The 17239-nt window shown below is 38.3% G+C and overlaps 1 protein-coding gene across 14 annotated transcripts in view; it reads left to right on the top strand.

Annotated features, from left to right (window-relative positions):
- Nucleotides 1–17239, top strand: part of TENM2 (teneurin transmembrane protein 2) — a 683800-nt gene that overhangs the window by 581177 nt on the left and 85384 nt on the right. For all 14 annotated transcript variants that reach the window (XM_054842022.1, XM_054842024.1, XM_054842023.1 and 11 more), the window contains one exon: nucleotides 12362–12556. In XM_054842022.1, the coding sequence (XP_054697997.1) occupies nucleotides 12362–12556 (195 nt within the window). The remainder of the gene's footprint in view (nucleotides 1–12361; nucleotides 12557–17239) is intronic.

Genomic DNA, 17239 nt, shown 5'->3' on the forward strand with positions numbered 1-17239 from the left:
TTTCAGTGACCGCCAGTGTATCTTTGCCTGACCACTCATTACCCAACCTGTAGAAGTTGGGAGACCACAGGCAGTACTGTAGCTGGGGCCTAAACTGGAACCAAGTTTTGTTGCCTTAGTATGATAAGTTTGTTTTGCTTATGTCCTAGATCAATAGCACATGGAAACACAGTAAAATCTTATTAATGGATTTTCTTCAACAGCATTATAGTAATATTTTCATACTTATTAAAAGCCAGGTCCATTCATTTGGTCTCTCCCAGCTGCTTTCGAAGCCCGCTCTATTATCAGTTGCTTCACTTTATCTTCTTATACATGTGCAGCAGCAGCACATCTATTTGCACAAATATTTTCTGTTTCAATGGGATTCCAATAAATAGAGTATTTCAAAAGGTTCCCAGTGTAGCAAGAAGATGGACATGCATACAAATACATGCAGGACGCAAACCATTGTGCAGCTTAGTTTCTGGCAAGCCAAAAATCTTTCTTCCAATCTTACAATACTTCCATTGGTGGCTAAGAATCTCTGTGCTCTGACTGTGCTCTGCTGAGCTGAGTTGTGCTCAGTGTGATGTATGCTTTGTAATTTGTTTTTGTGTTTAATTGGTTAGCTTATTTAATTGTATTGCAATCTACATTTTCGGTTTAGATTGCTTTGTCTCCGTGGACTTGTATTTGTTTATTTCATTAAGTTTTAAGAGTTTGTCTCTGCAGTTGTGTTGGAATCATCTTGGAGTCCTTGCGATGACAGTAAATGTCATTGAAGCAACAATGATTAAGTAGCCTTGTAATTCATGTTATAGAAATACAGCTGTTAAGAGATCCTTAGACATTTGCCATCCCTGAATAACAGAAACAGCCCTGAATCACAGCTTTGGATTTCATCACATGTGACTTTTTTCATATCTACATTATATGTAGATTTGAACCTGTAATTTAGATATTTTCCTATATTTAGACACTATTTGGGTGAGATTAAATTCAAGTAGCTGTCACCCCCCCTTTGCTTTCTCAAACAAAAAAAAATTCTAATTTGAATGTCGAAAAATGTTCAGATATCTTCAGCTAACGTGGAACTGTGCAATTAATCATGTTATAATTTAAACCTTTTCTGGTAAATTTAATAAGGCAAATAGTAATAACTAAAATGAGACCAAAGCAGTCTGGGTTTTAAATACCCTGAATATGCAGCCTATGGGTGCAATCCTACATCTACTGCACTGCTATTTAGCCAGAGCTAAACCATTACCAGAGAAGTAATGGTTTTTACACCATTCACTGGAAATGGTGTTAAATCTGACCAAAATATTTGAAGAAATGCTTGAGTTTATCATTTCTTTTTCTAGATGCATAAATGGCTTCATGCTGTTAGTGCTTCTCTGTTAGGAATCCCAACACATACCTTTGAAAGGATAATTCCAGTATTTGGTGTTTGTCCTTACTGCTGCTATTTGTGAGCTTGAAGCATCACCTCTTTGATTCCTCACTGGCTCTTTCCACTGAGATAGCTACTGAAACCTCTGAAATAGTTTCGCTTTCCCTTCCTCCTCAGTTTTTCTAGTGATGAAGTTATCAAGAGGTACAAATGAAGATCTAGATGCTTGTCTGTGACAGTAGTGGATTTCAACATCTGTTTATTTCCATCTGTTGGTAGAAAGTAAAATTTTCTTCTCTGCATGTTCTTGTAGTTCTATCAACTTCACTGCTTATTTCTAAAGCAGGAATTTCACAGATCTGGTTCTGTGTTACTGGTTCCCACAGAAGAAAGGTTTTAGATTGCAAGGCAATGTTTTCAGCACATTTGTGTCCACCTCCTACGTTTTCCTCCAATCCCATGTATCATGCAGAGAGTTGAAAAGAATTCTTCCCTCTTTTTCCTTTATTTTCAAAGTCATAAAATATATTGTAAACTGATCAGCCACATTCTCCTGTGGCAAACCAGAACCAGCGCAGGGTAACTTAGATTTCCTTGAATGCATTGATGCATGTGAAAAAGAAATTGAACTGTGCTGCTTCTTAACGATGTAGTAGATAGGGAGGACCCTAACTGGATTGGCTGCAAATTAATCTACCATTTTGCAAATCGTCTTAGTGTTCTGCATGGAGAACTACAACCTTTCCTTTAGTATAGGTAGTGATAATTGCAGAGCTTCTGCAGTAGTGGAGAGGGAACAAACAGGCTGACAAAGTGTTAAATCCAGAATGTACTGCAAGAGAAAGTCCTCGAGACAGTTGAACCCTGGCACAGCTAGCTGATTTTTCAAGTGTCTAGCTGAACTCAAATGTCCTCTTCTCTGTCTCCAATTTCTAGTTTGTTTTATACCACTTGAAAATCTTTTATGTTCACCTGTGGCTTTTCCAGAGACAGCACAGTGGCCGCCTTCTCTCCCCTCTCAGGACTTCAATGTCTTTAGAGTACTAAGACGTAGATCTCTGTTGATGGCTAACTACTTTGTCTAAGCTCATATTCATGACAGCAGTAATGGCGCTTCAGCCTTTTCAATCCACCACTAACTTAGTTCAAATGTAGCTGACATTTGCTTAATTTTTATTTTCCCTCTTCTTACTGACTGCATTGCTACTGTTATTAAAAATATTACAAGGCTTTATTCATGAAGCAAAATTTTCTTGTACCAACTGACCAACCCCAAAGAGATCATTTCAAAATTTGCTGTGGTTCTGGAAATTCCTGCTAGGTGGTGTGGGAAGATATATTCATATTTCTTACATCAATTTTTTTTGTGATAATTGTAGGCAAAGCAGTTATATCTAATGGAAATAGACACTTTGTAGAATGGTAGAGGAGGGAAAGCAAGTGTTGTCTTTTTGACAGATAAGGTTACACTGAAGGCAATGAGAGAAACTATGACCTTTTTGATAAATTTTGGCCAAAGCAAAAGTTTGCTGACTGTTCAGAAGAATGTAAATATTCATTGTGCAATTAATGCTGTTCAGTCACTTCTATAAAAATCCTGCCATTTTTTTGTTGTAGAACAGCTTAAGTACTTATCGATTGAGAACTTCTATAACTCCCAAAATGGAGGCATCCCCATATCTCTACAGGTATTTTAAATGAATTGAATTAATCATAGGCTTAAAAGTCTCTAGTGATCTTCGTTAACTTTCCTGGGTTTAATTAAAACATCTGTGCGCTTTTAATTTATCGATTCATCCAACTCATATGTCATGTTTTTAACACACCCCAGCATGCTCTGCATCATTTTTAACCCGATTTCCACTTAACTAAAGCAATTAAATTCACCCTGGATTAATTAAAGCATCCATACTTTAGTGCTTAAGTCAGCGTGTGCTGCTTTCCCCAAATGGTTTCTGAATGTCAGAGATTTGACACACCTGATGGGTTTTTTGTCCTTCTGGAAATTCTTCTGCGAATCTCTTTCTTGCTTACTAATGTGCGGTTTGACAGAGCTAGACAAGGGAGCTCAGTAAGGCTCGGGTTTGGGCAACTGAGGTAAGGATTGCGGAGCGTGACTACTAGGAAGGGCTGTACGTTTTGTCTTAATGCTGACCTGCTGCCTGCAAGCATAGAGTAACACTACCATTAAAACATTTAAATTATTTGTGTGTTCTGTAGTCAAAGTAAACAGTTTCATGAAGTAACTAATAAAGCAGATAATGTCAGTAACAGTTATTCATAGTAGTTCATTCTTCTGCTTCTGGGTGAATTTCTACAAGATGACTTCGGCTTGGAAGAGCACAAGGTCTTAGAGCAACCTAAAAGATGTTCTAGGTCTTCCTAATTGTCACTGTTCTTAAGAACATTTCAGCCTGATGGAAGTTAGTGGTCTCTGAAGAGCAAGCAGTCTAGTCAGACACCATTCTTCCTCACCGAGCAAATACCGTGTTTGTGAGGCATAAAGAGCAGATGAGAGAAACTGGGCCTGGATTACTCCATCTCCCATTCTGAAGTTCGCTGCGGGGGGATGGGGCAGCTTCTTACCGGGAAAGCAGCATAGAAATAGCACAAGCTAGTAAAAGTGAAACAGCGTAAAGCATGGAGTGGTCTTAGAAGTTATTTCAGCTTTTCATATCCATAAATGAACTCCAGTTAAAACGAATAGGCATGCAGATAAGTAGTGAAATGCACACCCAGCTGATTAAAATAGGTTTAAATATAAAATATGAAAGAAAGTGCTGTCAAACGAAATAATTGTATTTGTAAACTACAAATAAGAATACTCATATGTTTAATGCCTCCTAATTTTTAGATATACCTTATGGACAAACACTTGTTGTAACAAGGGATGTGATAATTTGTTTTACTTCAGTACTGTTTTCTTTAAAATAATAATTTAAAGTCTAGAGCCACGATTTTGAATCAGGTTGTCAAAAATTAAATAACTGGGCTGCTTTTCTAAAATGCAAATTTTTGTAATTCCTTTGGTTTTAGTGGCTTTCTTGATTTTAAGCCATTTAGAAATTAAGATTATTTACATCTAAATAGGTAATACTTCACTTTAGGAGGTTGACTGTAGGCAAAACCTTGGTTGTAGCTTTTGGAGTGAATCTAAAATTACTCAGGGCTTTGGTATACAATTGTAGAGGGATTCAGCTCTAGCATCAGTAAAATACATCTTCACCTGCTTACATCTTAATCTAATTTGTCTGTTGAACAGAAATTAGCATTTGTAGATTAAATGCTACATGTACGTCACCAAGATAAAGACCAAAAAGAGAAAAAACAGTACAATATTCTTTTAGGTATTTGGAGCCAGGTAGTTGTAGATGACATTGGTTTTGCATCTGTTCTGTATTTCTGCTCCAGTTTGGAGCTGACCTGGACTGCATTTATTAGTTTCAGATTAGACTGTCATAAACAGTAATCCATCATCTTTATACACTGGCAAAATCATGCATAATCTCCCAGCAGTAGCAGCTTAATCTCTGCGAAAAGGAAGTCCAAGTGGGAGGTGTTACAGAGTCTGAATAATTATCCCCTAGAGGAACTGCACCCAGAAGGTCCACTGGTAAGGTTCAGTGGTAACAAGTTGGACCTACATCTGACTTCAGTACAATTCCCAGGGTCAGTGAAACAAAGAACAACTTGATTTTATTATGCTAGTGTGTATTTCCTTTTTTTATATAACTAGGAATTTGTGCAATTCTGTCCAAAGAGCATATCAAAACTGCCCAATCTGTAAGTTCAGATGGTTTTTGAGAGACAATTATAGAATGTTAGTACAGTTGTATTAAAGACTTGAAAACACTCTGTTTCGTGGTGCGTAATGACTTCCCCCAAGCTTAGGGGCACAGGGCTGGCTTGCATTAACGAGTATAGGGAAGAATTGTTTAGGCAAAACCAGACTCAAAAAATTTGGAAATTTTTCTTGATGAGAAGACTCAAAATGTGTTCCTATATTTGGAAGTAGAACGAAGGTTTTATCTGACCCCGTACAAACTTTGTGTAAACCTCAATAAGTGCTGTGCATGCTAATACTAGTGCGTATCCTCTGCTGTTGGGTCATGCTAGTCATGGTAGTCCAACTACGTGTGGCAGTATGTGATCACATGTACAGAGCAGGTGATCCTCATGCAGTTTTGTAAGTGCATACGCTGGCAGGCATGTTTCTTTTCAACTGTATTCTTCAGCAAAAGTTTCAGGGCTGCAACTCACTTTCTCCTCCTAAACAGAAACATCTACAGATAAACATAATCTTTAGTTCTCTTTGGTCTGACAAAGTTCTGTACAGTTCAACAATGGTTGAATGTATCTTACATAGGAATATAAATAGCATCTATTCAGAATGTTTTTTTCTGAATGTGTTTGTTCATATAGAGGTTATATTATGGAAATAAAGCTGTAATGACTCAGACCAAAATTCCATTTTACCCAGGATTTCAACTCCAATGGTGGTATACAGCAGATAGTTTAGGGAGAGTAAAAATTGTCCCTGTCTTTGATGCTTCTCTAGTACATTCTTTTGGTTCCAGAGATAACTTGTATTAGGACGTCCTACAGTAAATGATGTCTCTTTGTGTACAGTAGCCTTTGTAGATTTTCATTCCATGAATTTGTCTAATTATGTGTTCAGTCAGGGAATGCTCTTCCATGAGTTTTAACTTTTCAGATAATCTTGTTAAAATTAGTTGATGGAACAGTTAGTGATACTTAGGATGTAAGGGCACTTTAGACTGGATCTAAGTTCTCTGTTAGTGCAGCCTTAAACTTGCACTTCAACACTCAGTCCTAATTTTTCTTACCGCTTACATTGTGAATAGGCAGTCAAGCTCATCTTTTATGCACACCAACTTTTGGTAAGAAGAATCTGGTTTATATGCAAGATTAGGGCTCCCAAGCATTATCGATACAACCATTCTGGCCCTTACTCAAACAGTACCCCAACAAGCTTGATGCAATGTTGTCCATCCAAACCAGTGACTCCTGTCACTGACCTGCCACAAGCATCTGACCACAAAATTCAGTGGTACATATGTTGAAAGATTTTGACTTGATATGGGGTGACTCCTGACAGCTTGTCTGGGCTCTGAATAAGCCTGTAGATGGCACAAAGGAAGCTAACCTTCTTATGCCTCATTTGAAAATTGAGATTTGGAAGTGAAACTGAGCTGCTTGCAAAATAAGAGCAATATAAGGGCATTGCTTGTGACCTGATCCAGGACAGGGAAGCATTGCAGATTCAAGCTCAAAAACCTTTCAAGTCTGCATATTTGTGTGTCCAGAAATTCAGCTAACTTTCAAGAGAAGTATACCAATTTGTCTATTTTATGAGGAGGAACTGAAAAAAGTCTGCAGTAGAGAACCGACAGCCTAGGTCCTAGTGGTACAGGACTCTCTGCACCGGGGTAATGTTTGCTCTACAGCAAGAGGAACCAAGCCAGAATTCTGCCTTCAAATCCTGTTTGGAACTTCAAGTAGCAGGGGAAGGCCTCTCAACCAAGCAGCTGTGTAACTAAACCAAGTTCTGCAACAGCCTCCAAGAGTTTGACTCCTCAGATATCCGTTACTGGTTTCTTGCCATGCTCTAGAAGGACACTTCTGGTGAGTATATACGTGTGAATACCATAAGGGTGGGTGAAAGGAGCACGTATACAGACTGCAGCTGAGATACCTATGTGTTAAGAGTCACTGGACGAAATGGTGACTTTTTATGCCAGACCATTTGGGCATTATCCCTCACCATCTCCCCTCCTAGTTCATAAGTAGCGGGCTGTTATCAAATCACCTTTCCTCATGCATCGGGGGGTATTAACATTGCTCCAAAATACCTATCCAAAGATAACCTTTAGAGAGAGAACTTTTAGAGGGATGTTTGACTGGTCTTTCCTGCTCAGTTCATGCTCTTAAATGTGTGCAGCCCGTAGGACTCAAAGGTCTGTAGTATCCCTTGGCTGTAACTTGACGAGCTGAGACCCATGTTAAGAACTTAATCTGTTTTGGTTCAAATACTGGTAAAGGGCAGAATTACATTGCTAAAATGATATTTAGGGTTAATACCTGTTGTGCTTATTTAAACTTCACCTGGGAGCTGTACCCTTGTGCTTAACTTACTCGATTGTTGCCATAACTAATCCTGAAGACCTCTGTCTGCTTTTTGACAGTGTGGGGTGTGATACGTGTTGTCTTTATGCAATCTATCTTGCATAACTTGATTGTTCCATTACATAAACCAACCTTCCTTCACACTCCTTCAACAGACTTTGAAGAGTCAGTTCTGTCCTGAAACAGAGGCCATCCACTTCACATAGGGGAAATAAGCAGTCCTAGATAACAAGAACTCCAGATGACTCTTGAGTTGTTTGTACATTAATTGAAGCAACCTTGATGCAAAATTAGAGTGGACTGTTTTGGGTCTCACCCTGCAACAACATGGTCCAGCAAATGAGCTGAGCAGACCTCTTTTGAGACTGGCTGCTTCTGTTTTCTGTGGAAGAGCAGCTTGATTCTCTCACTACTCTTCACTTAGGACAGCCTATAAACCCACAGCAGAAACATTAATGAAGAGCTATTTATTACAGCAGTGGCAAGCCAGCCTCTTATAACCTACGCTTGCTTACGTTCTTGCTTACGTGCTTCTCCTGCAATCGTAGTGAGATTGCCAAAATCTGACTGACAACCTCTGTTAATTTCTCTGAGTGATATTCTGGGTATATAGTTTGTAGAATAACCCCAGCAGAGGGTTGTAGATTAAACTTTTGTGGCTTTAGGTTGCAAGTGTCTTAATCTTAACTATTCATTTCAACCCTAAGGTTAAATGACAGATTCTCTCATTTGTCCTAAGTCAGTTCTAGTGTCACTACCATCTTGGCAATGCATACTGCAGCAGCAGATCACTGAAAGCAGATTACTGTTCAGTTTATATACAAGCTTCATGAGGACTGAACAGGTTTATGAACCAAAGCAAGACCTCTGACATGGCAGAAACATCAAGAGAGGAATGAAAAGCTGTGACACGGCTTTCATCTTTACTTAAATTCCTGAAACACCATAGCAGAGCAAGGGAACACTAAAAAACTAGCATGGGAGCTGTTTAGCTCAAGACCCACCACCATGTTGTAATCTTTCTTCCTCTCTGCCAGTCTCTGGTGTCCCAGAAGTTGAACCCTGCAAATTGAGATCAAAAGTGGGATCTAAGAATGACCTTCCCATAGACATGTTCCAAATAGCAGGTATACATCTCTCTAGCTGGACCACAATAGCCCATTGCTTAATGAGGCTTAGGGGCAAGGCGAGGAGAGAAGCAATCTTACACCAAGTGGCTGGCACAGTATTACCTAGCTAGGTCTAGAGTGGTCACAGCGGCATTGCTCGTTGTTTTTTGGTTTTATTTTTTATTTTAATAATGGATTTATTTCTGCTCAGCCCCTCTTGCAGAGGACTGTGCTGTTCAAATTGAGTTATTGCCTTTGAGTTTTGACTGCAGAGGAGAGGTTTGCAGAACAGAAGTCCTTTCTTATGATGAATGCCATGTTGACCTGTAAAACAACAAAACCAAAAAAATCTATTCCTTACTTGTATCTAGCTTGTAAGTCAACCCTAACTTTTTGTTTTTATAACAACTTGAACAAATGTGGTTTATCTGAAGAAACTGTCTACTGATTCGTTTAGCTTTCCAGGGACCTTTTCTTTCCATGCAGCTTTATCACAGCATAGTGAGGATGTTGATGGGCAAAAGCAAGCCATAAGCTGGTGTGTCCTAGTGCAGTTGGAGAAGCCACACTGAGCAACCATTAATAATGATAACATTGAGTCTCTGCAATGGCTTGAAAACACACAGTGAATTTGCATCGAACAATATTACTTCCTTCTGTGGTGGACTTGAACAAAGGGACTGCAAGCTTAACCACTGCATACAGGAGCTGAGAGGTGCCTTGTTCCAGAGAGATATTTTTGTGTTAAGATGAGGCCCAGAAAAAGGGACAGTGTCTCTACAATGTGTCAGGGTGTGGAAGGTAGCATCAACAAACTTGCCACTTGTGATTAGACCAGGTCTTCAGGATAAGCTGCCTTCTGATCGCTCATCTCCAGATCCTCCACACCACAGCAAGAGACCAGGACTGAAGTTATTAGCTTTGTTGGGGTTTAACCCCCGCTGGCAGCTCAGCCCCATGCAGCCACTCACTGCCCCCCACCCCCAGTGTGATGGGGGAGAGAATCAGAAGAGGAAAGTGAGAAAACTCATGGGTGGAGATGAAGACAGTTTAATAGGTAAAGCAAAAGCTGCACACACAAGCAAAGCAAACCAAGGAATTCATTCCCCACTTCCCATCGCAGGCAGGTGTTCAGCTGTCTCCAGGACAGCAGGGCTCCATCATGAGTAACGGTGACTTGGGAAGACAAGTGACATCACTCCAAAGTCCCCCCCTTCCTCCTCCTTCCCTCAGCTTTATATGCTGAGCATGACATCATATGGTATGGGATATCCCTTTGGTCATTGGGGTCAGCCGTCCCGGCTGTGACCCCTCCCAACTCCTTGTGCACCCCCAGCTACTCGCTGGTGGGGTGGGGTGGGGTGAGGAGCAGAAAAACCCTTGGCTCTGTGCAAGCACTGCTCAGCAGGAACAAAACATCCCTCTGTTATCAACCCTGTTTCCAGCACAAATCCAAAGCATAGCTCTGTACTAGCTACTGTGAAGAAAATGAAGTCCATCCCAGCCAAAACCAGGACACCTTGCTTACAGCGATTTGGGACAAATGTATCAATCTCAGCCCAAACAAGACTTGTAATTGCAGTGAAATGGAGAGTTACAGACAAAGGAACTGTTTCTGTCCCCAGGTCTTTCTACCTGAAGAGTGGAATAGGTCCTAGTTTGATCCCTTTCTTTATGGCTCACCTATATGACTTGTGTAGCAGCAGTTAGCATATCTAGGCGGTGGAAAGCAGTGCATGCTTAGGAACTGAGACAGACTCCATGATGTAACGCGTGCAGACAGCGTGCAAGTTGCTACTAGTTCAGTGTGTTGTATGTCATGGAAGGGTGTTTCATGATGACGTGCAAAAAGATGCAAAACAGGCTGACACAGAGTGCAGCATGGATATAATGGATATTTGTCTGCATTGTAATTTAATCCAGCTGGCTCAGTAAGCTTAATTCTGAAACCAGCTGCAAGAAGCAAAGCCACTAGAACTTTAACATAAACTTTTTCTGTTGAACTTGGTAAAGCACTTCTGAACGTATACCACGTCTGAAATCAGAAAGTTGCTGCTGGAAATTGTATTTTATACAGATTTCTATTCCTTCTTGGGATGAGGAAGATGAAAGATTGAACAAGACTTATAATAAGGAAGAATACCAGGAATGAAGTAGAATGAAGTCCTATTGCTACCACAGGACTGACAACATCGCCCTAAGACAGAGGAGTGGCAAATAAAACCCCCAAACTTCAGTATACTGATTTTGTTATTATTCAACTCTAAAAAAAAAAAAAAGGCTAAAAAAGATTATACATGTGGCTCATCAACCTGTAGTCTTAATTGAAATAATTCTCAGCAGTCTAAATTTTAGTCAACATCTCAGATTACAAATCTGATTTTTTTTTTCTGATCAATTTTTTCCCATTTCAAATAAGAAAATTCTTGAAAAAAATCTATCCTGAAATGTATTTTTGCAGCAGATCAATGGGACAGCTAAGATTAATAAGGGTTACAGGACTGAACAGTGAAGAAGTTGTACAACTGTACAATTACACATTTCTTTGTAGGAAATCAATTACCTGGGTTCTTCGTGATCATTCAGGTTAAAGGCATAATAGAAGCAAGACGACAGTAGGACCTTTTAATGATTAATAGTAGCTTTTGAGTATATTTTTGGCACTGTAAAACTAGCTGTTAGTTTCTAATTACTTTAAAGGGTGAAAGACAGGGAAATACTTTTCTGTCTTTATCAAACTGCATCAGAGAGAAGAGCACAAAAGTGTACTTTTTCTCAAAGATTCACTTCATTACTCCCATTTTCTGTTATTCCTCTGTTATTTTTTTTTTCCATTTCTCTGGCCGGTCACCACACATTCAGTCTTTGGCAGGCATGTAAGTTCCCAGATTGCCGTGTTCACGTGGGAGACGTGGGCATATCGGAGTGTCAATATGCCTTAGTGTAACATTTGTGTACAACTGGCTTTTAATAAACCACTTGTTTCTTCCCATCGCTCTGCATATGTACAACATCTGATTCCTGGCATCCAAGACCTGCTGACTACTTTTATTATTCATAGACTTTACTTCATTTGCATAAATGAATACTTCTACAGAATGTGTCTTACCCCCTTAATAATACAAGAGGAAGGGATAAGGGTTAATGGTGCTTTGCAGTCTCTCTGGGATTTGGGAAAACAAGGTTCAGCAGGGATAACGGTGGCAAGATGCATTTGTTGTAGATGAAAGCTTGTGTTATTCCTCTGTTCGAGATTCTTAACCTGGAAAAAAAACAAGTAAAAGGGTCTAAAAATTTTTTGGGATGTTACATTAAAAAAGTGTCATGGAAGAAGAAAGATGCTATATAATAAAATGTTCTGGGGGCTGAATGTTTTGTGTTCTGCTAGCTGTGCAAACTCGATGTTACCTAGCAGAACAAAGGCAGAGTAACGTCAGACTCAAATCTGTTCACACTACCTCATCAGTTATCCCAAACATCATTAACAGTCTATAACGAATAGTAGTTGTATTCTCAGAATGCCGAACACGTGTGTTTTGTTAAATAGTAATCAAATTATTTCTTTGGGAAATGAAGAACTGAACTACTACAAATTAGCTTAGATTTCTTTCCCCAGTAAATTAACACATTAGAATACACATATAAGTATTTGTTATTGGATTTTTAGTGCACTTTTACATGAATACATGTGTGACCCTGTGTGCTGTTTTCCTTTTGTTCGATTTTCCAGCTGCCTGCCCGGTACTGTGCAGCGGCAATGGTCAATACTCTAAAGGCACCTGCTTATGCTACAGTGGCTGGAAAGGTCCGGAATGCGATGTACCCATCAGCCAGTGTATCGATCCCTCATGTGGAGGTCATGGTTCCTGCATCGAAGGGAACTGTGTCTGTTCTGTTGGCTATAAAGGAGAAAACTGTGAAGAAGGTAATATTGTAGGATGTTTTCTTTCTGTGTTGTGAGTTTGTTTTCTGAGTTTGAGTTATTGAATGGGTGGAAAAAAGGAAAGAACATGATAAAAATTAAAATGTAGAACTACTGTAGCAGATTATTATAACAGGGTAAAAATGTAGTCCATTGCAATTTCACTGATCCATCAAAGTTCAGACAAAACTGACCTTCTGTATACATTGTTTTGCGGTATTAAGAATGTCTGCCACAAGTAAACTGGAATAATTACTTTGTTGAAGAGTGAAGATAAATCTTTTGTTATGGATTATATTTATTGAACAATTTAGATGTGAAATGCAGAGCAAAAAGGAGCAGTGGTAGAGAAAATTGTATAGCTGCAGCTCAACACAAAGCAAACATATCAGTCACTGTTAAGACAGAAGTTGATGAAACAAATTTGAAAGACTTAGGTATCCGTGTTACTTACAGACTTTGTGCGGGGCAAATTACTCCTGTTAGCTGCAGTCACGTGGGATTAGAGAAAGGTAGATGGCGCACACAAAGGATAACTGTCCTTTAAGTGCAGAAAAGCTCTTCATGTTGTAAGTGTCCAATTCCTTGTGTACATAGAATGAGCAAATTTAACAAAATAACCCATGCAAAATGTGGTGATAGATTAAGCTCGATATTGGTTTTATTCAGTGTTTTCTGTTAGAATGCACAACATAAAGTGGACTGCTTTGCTTTTTAAAATGTATTATTATGGTTTTAAAAGGGAATTTAACTCCCCAGAGGATTGCTAAATAGACAGTTCAGCATACCTTGGCACATCCTTGGAGCAGTAATAGTTCAAGCTACTTTATGACAACATTCCAGAGTTTATTAATCCTCCAAAAGAAGGAACAGTTTGAGGACTAAAGTGATAGGACTGGAGCCGCATGGGGTTTAGGACTAAAGAGTCTCCGTGCAGTATTCAGAGTGGGATGCAGAGCTGTCCACCACTTGTATCGATTTTTATCTTATGCTATAGTAAACAGCTGTTTCTTCCATCAAAAAAACAAAGAGAAAAAAACCTATAGTGACCTAAACCACTAGGGGTTTCACTCTTTGGGCGTGGACGGCAGTCATTGCCTTTAGGACAAGGTCTTGCATTCATCTGGGTGAATTTATTATGCTAAAAGGAAAAAAAAAAAAAAGCCAGGACTAGTGGGACCGACAATGCTCAGTTAATTCCTGTCATGTCCTTCCAGGAGAGCTTCACAACACTGATTGCTAAAGCTCTAATTCTGAATTCAACAGCAGTCAGTAGAGTTTTTCCATTGTTTTTAATGGGTTGCATTTTAAGGTATATCCAGAAAATTCTGTAACATCCTTTTTGTCTGCTAGAATTGATAGTTCTCAGTTCATCCTGAGTGTATGATTATAGGAAATATTCAAAAATTATCTGAAATGCCTTGCTATAGCTAGTGTTCTCATCAAAATCAAAGATGGAAAAGGCTGTCTTCAGCATGCTCTACAACATCCAGTCTATTCCCCAGGAACACAGAAGCTCTCTTTCTGGTAACTGCAATTGTCTGCTCAGTCTAATTAAGTGATATAAATTTCATCATGTTTGGTGTTGTCATATAAACGCTTGTATTATTGGAGAGAGTATGGAAGAATGCCTAAAGTGATCTTTCTTTCATTTGATTCTGTAAATTTTACCTCGTAACAGTTCCTCCCTCCTCTTATTGTGATTTCCAGCTACTTGCCTGGAATTCTCTCTCTGCTTTCAGTTGTCTAGAATGGCTGTGGTATATCTGGGCTAGTCATCTCGAATCCCCTAGCACTCCTCTAAGGCAGCTAGACCCTTGTAGTGCTTAATTCAGCTTCTGCTAAGGTGAATGTTTGAAATGGATGAAACGAAGCCATCACTAGCTCCAGAGAAGTTTGTAGAACAAGCTAGTGTCTGTCTTTCTGCAAAGATGTTAATGCTAACATCATTCAAAATTGGAAACACTACAAAACATTGTTAGTCAACAGAGTTTTTGGGGAGGTGAATTACTATGTGACATGAAAGGATGTACGTTATTTAATCAACAGTGTGCTTGAAAGGATAAGTTTTTTTCTTAAAAGATAAATGGATTACAAAGGCAGGAGGTATTGACTGCAAACTTGGAAGGGGCCAATAACATGACAAGAAAGGTTAAAATAACCTTTTGTATACATCATTGGGCAATAAATAAGTCAATAAATTAATTTACAAATAAATAAAAAGCAACTGTCCTGTTTCTACTCTAAAATTCCTTTTCTTCTGTACATATTTATCATATTAATTCAAGAGCTACAAGAAAAAGGGTGTAATATGAAGTAGTGTCTCTCCGGTGGCAGGTAATCATCTGATCTTATTTAAGCTTTTTGCATGAATAAAAATTCTATCATTCTATTGCTAGAATGATACCAATAAATGTATCTGTATTTATATATAATATATGAAATCTCCTCTATTGATTTGAGCTTCCAAATGGAATGGCGAAGGTTGATTCATTTGCCGTTTTCCAACTAGGATATTGAATTAGAACAAGTGGGTCAGCGTTTTTTTCTTCCCGTTAGCTTTTTATTTCTGATATTCATCATGGTCATATTGTTCAAACAATTTACCTGAAATGAAAGTGGCACCAAAATCAATATTTGTGATGCACAATTTTTGCAGCATAAACACTGTTGTTCTATTAACAAATTTGCACACAAGATGAAGTGGCCTATTTGTCAAGTTTCGTTCAATCTGGTTTAGGGGGGAGACAAGTGAAATTGCCCAAGGAGGTTAAGTTAAGGGTGGGTTCCTTGGTGGTTTCATGGCTGAGTCATTTTTCAATGACATTTAACTTTGTAAGTGTAATTCATGGCTCTTTGGGGGTTTTATGGTACATATTGTTCAGGAAACTCCTTGACCTCCTTTTTTGTCCTTCGGGATATAAGTTGTTTTCAGTACCTTTTTTTGTCAAATCTACAGAGGGCTCAATACTAAATGAGCTCTAATGATCTGAGCTGCCAAGGGACTACAAGTTTGAAGTCTAACGTACTTACTTGCTAAGGCGTGCACTCCTTTGTTTAAACGCCAGAGAAGCTGCATTTATAAGTCCTTATTAAGTACCGTTGTAGACCCTTCTAAAGACTCGGGGCAGAACCTTTGCAGCATACACCAGTGTAGTCCTATTGCAGGTAATCACGTTATGCTAATTTTAGCAGCTGAGGATCTGGCCCAAGACGATAACTCTAAAAGCATATATTAAAATAGAACAAGATTTGAGTTCAAAGTAAAAACTCTCTTCAGTTTAAACTGTGAAAGCTATTACTTACCCATATAATAGAACAAAACAGCTAAAAAGTATATTTGTCTAGAGCAAAGGACAAAGGTGGTTAGTGCGTTATTCAATAAAACATGGGAGGTTGGGGGCCTTAGGGGTATTGATAGGCTTATTCTGTGGAAATAAGTCTCAGCTGCATGAATACTGTAATTCAGGATAGAGGAAAGACAGTTAATTTAGGTAGCAGAAGGTGGTGTTTTTCATATGCTCCGCATTGCTTTCATTAGTACTTTGATTTGAGAAGGAAGATGATACATTTCTGACATGGAGAGTGCATTAGGACTCATCAGTATCTCCTAAAATTAGCTGTCCTGCCACATACAATGTTTTACACATATTACCCTTTTACATTTTCCATTAAAGTATCATCATCTAAAAAAAAATAGAATAGACTAAATTTAGGAGAAAAAAGTAACCTTCATCCTAACAGTAAATTGACCTAAGTCTTTGTGTTCTTTATCTCTTTATTCGATCAGATTGTTTTATCATGGCTCTGTGTCTATCGGGTTCAACAGGAATAGTATGAAAGACATATTCTAAACTTTGGACAGTTTCTAATTTTGTTAAGCACCAAGAAGGAGTAACAGTACAGGACAAGCATTGTGGATAATTTTAAGCAATTTATGAATATATCAAATTTTATCTGAGCCGAACCACAAAACAGTCTTGGTTTACCTATAAATACAAAATTGTATTATAATATTTTCATGTCTAATTAAGCATTAAATCTTAAAAAAAAAGAAAAAAACTATAGCCAGTGTCATCATTAAAATGAAAATCTTATGAAAAATTTTATAGTAATTTATTCCTGTACTACTGTAATCTGAATTAAAATCAAAACTATTCTGCTAACTCATGTTATTGCATCTCTAAATGTGCCTTCCTCAATCTTCTGTGTTTTATCTCATCTATATACTTACTTTAAATGTTCTGCAACTACATAAAATCATTTGAAAAGACTCTATGTTTATAGAAGAGTTGAGATTTGAAAGATCAAGTATTGTTCACATAAGGTAGAGTGAAAATATCTCTGCCTTAATTTAGAAGGATCAGTTTGGAAAAGATGAGAGATAAATCACTTTCATTATAAACTCAGATCTTCCTGGAGCCACAAGAGAGAATGCCAGTCATTCTCTGTCCTTCTGTTATGAGTCATGAGATGAATTCATTTTATTTAGGACATGAATTTGACCTTGGCCCTCAATTCCACAGCAAAATGCAGTTGGTAAAGCTCTGGGTTGGTATTTGCGGTAGAGCATAGTATACTTATACAAATTCATGATATAAGATAAAAATTTGGAAAACCATAATGTTTCTGATAGCATTTATTTGAAAGACAGCTCATAACATTTCTTTATTTATCAGGATTGAA

Source organism: Grus americana, chromosome 14 (assembly GCF_028858705.1).
Source record: "Grus americana isolate bGruAme1 chromosome 14, bGruAme1.mat, whole genome shotgun sequence".
In the NCBI taxonomy this organism is placed as follows: Eukaryota; Metazoa; Chordata; class Aves; order Gruiformes; family Gruidae; genus Grus; species Grus americana.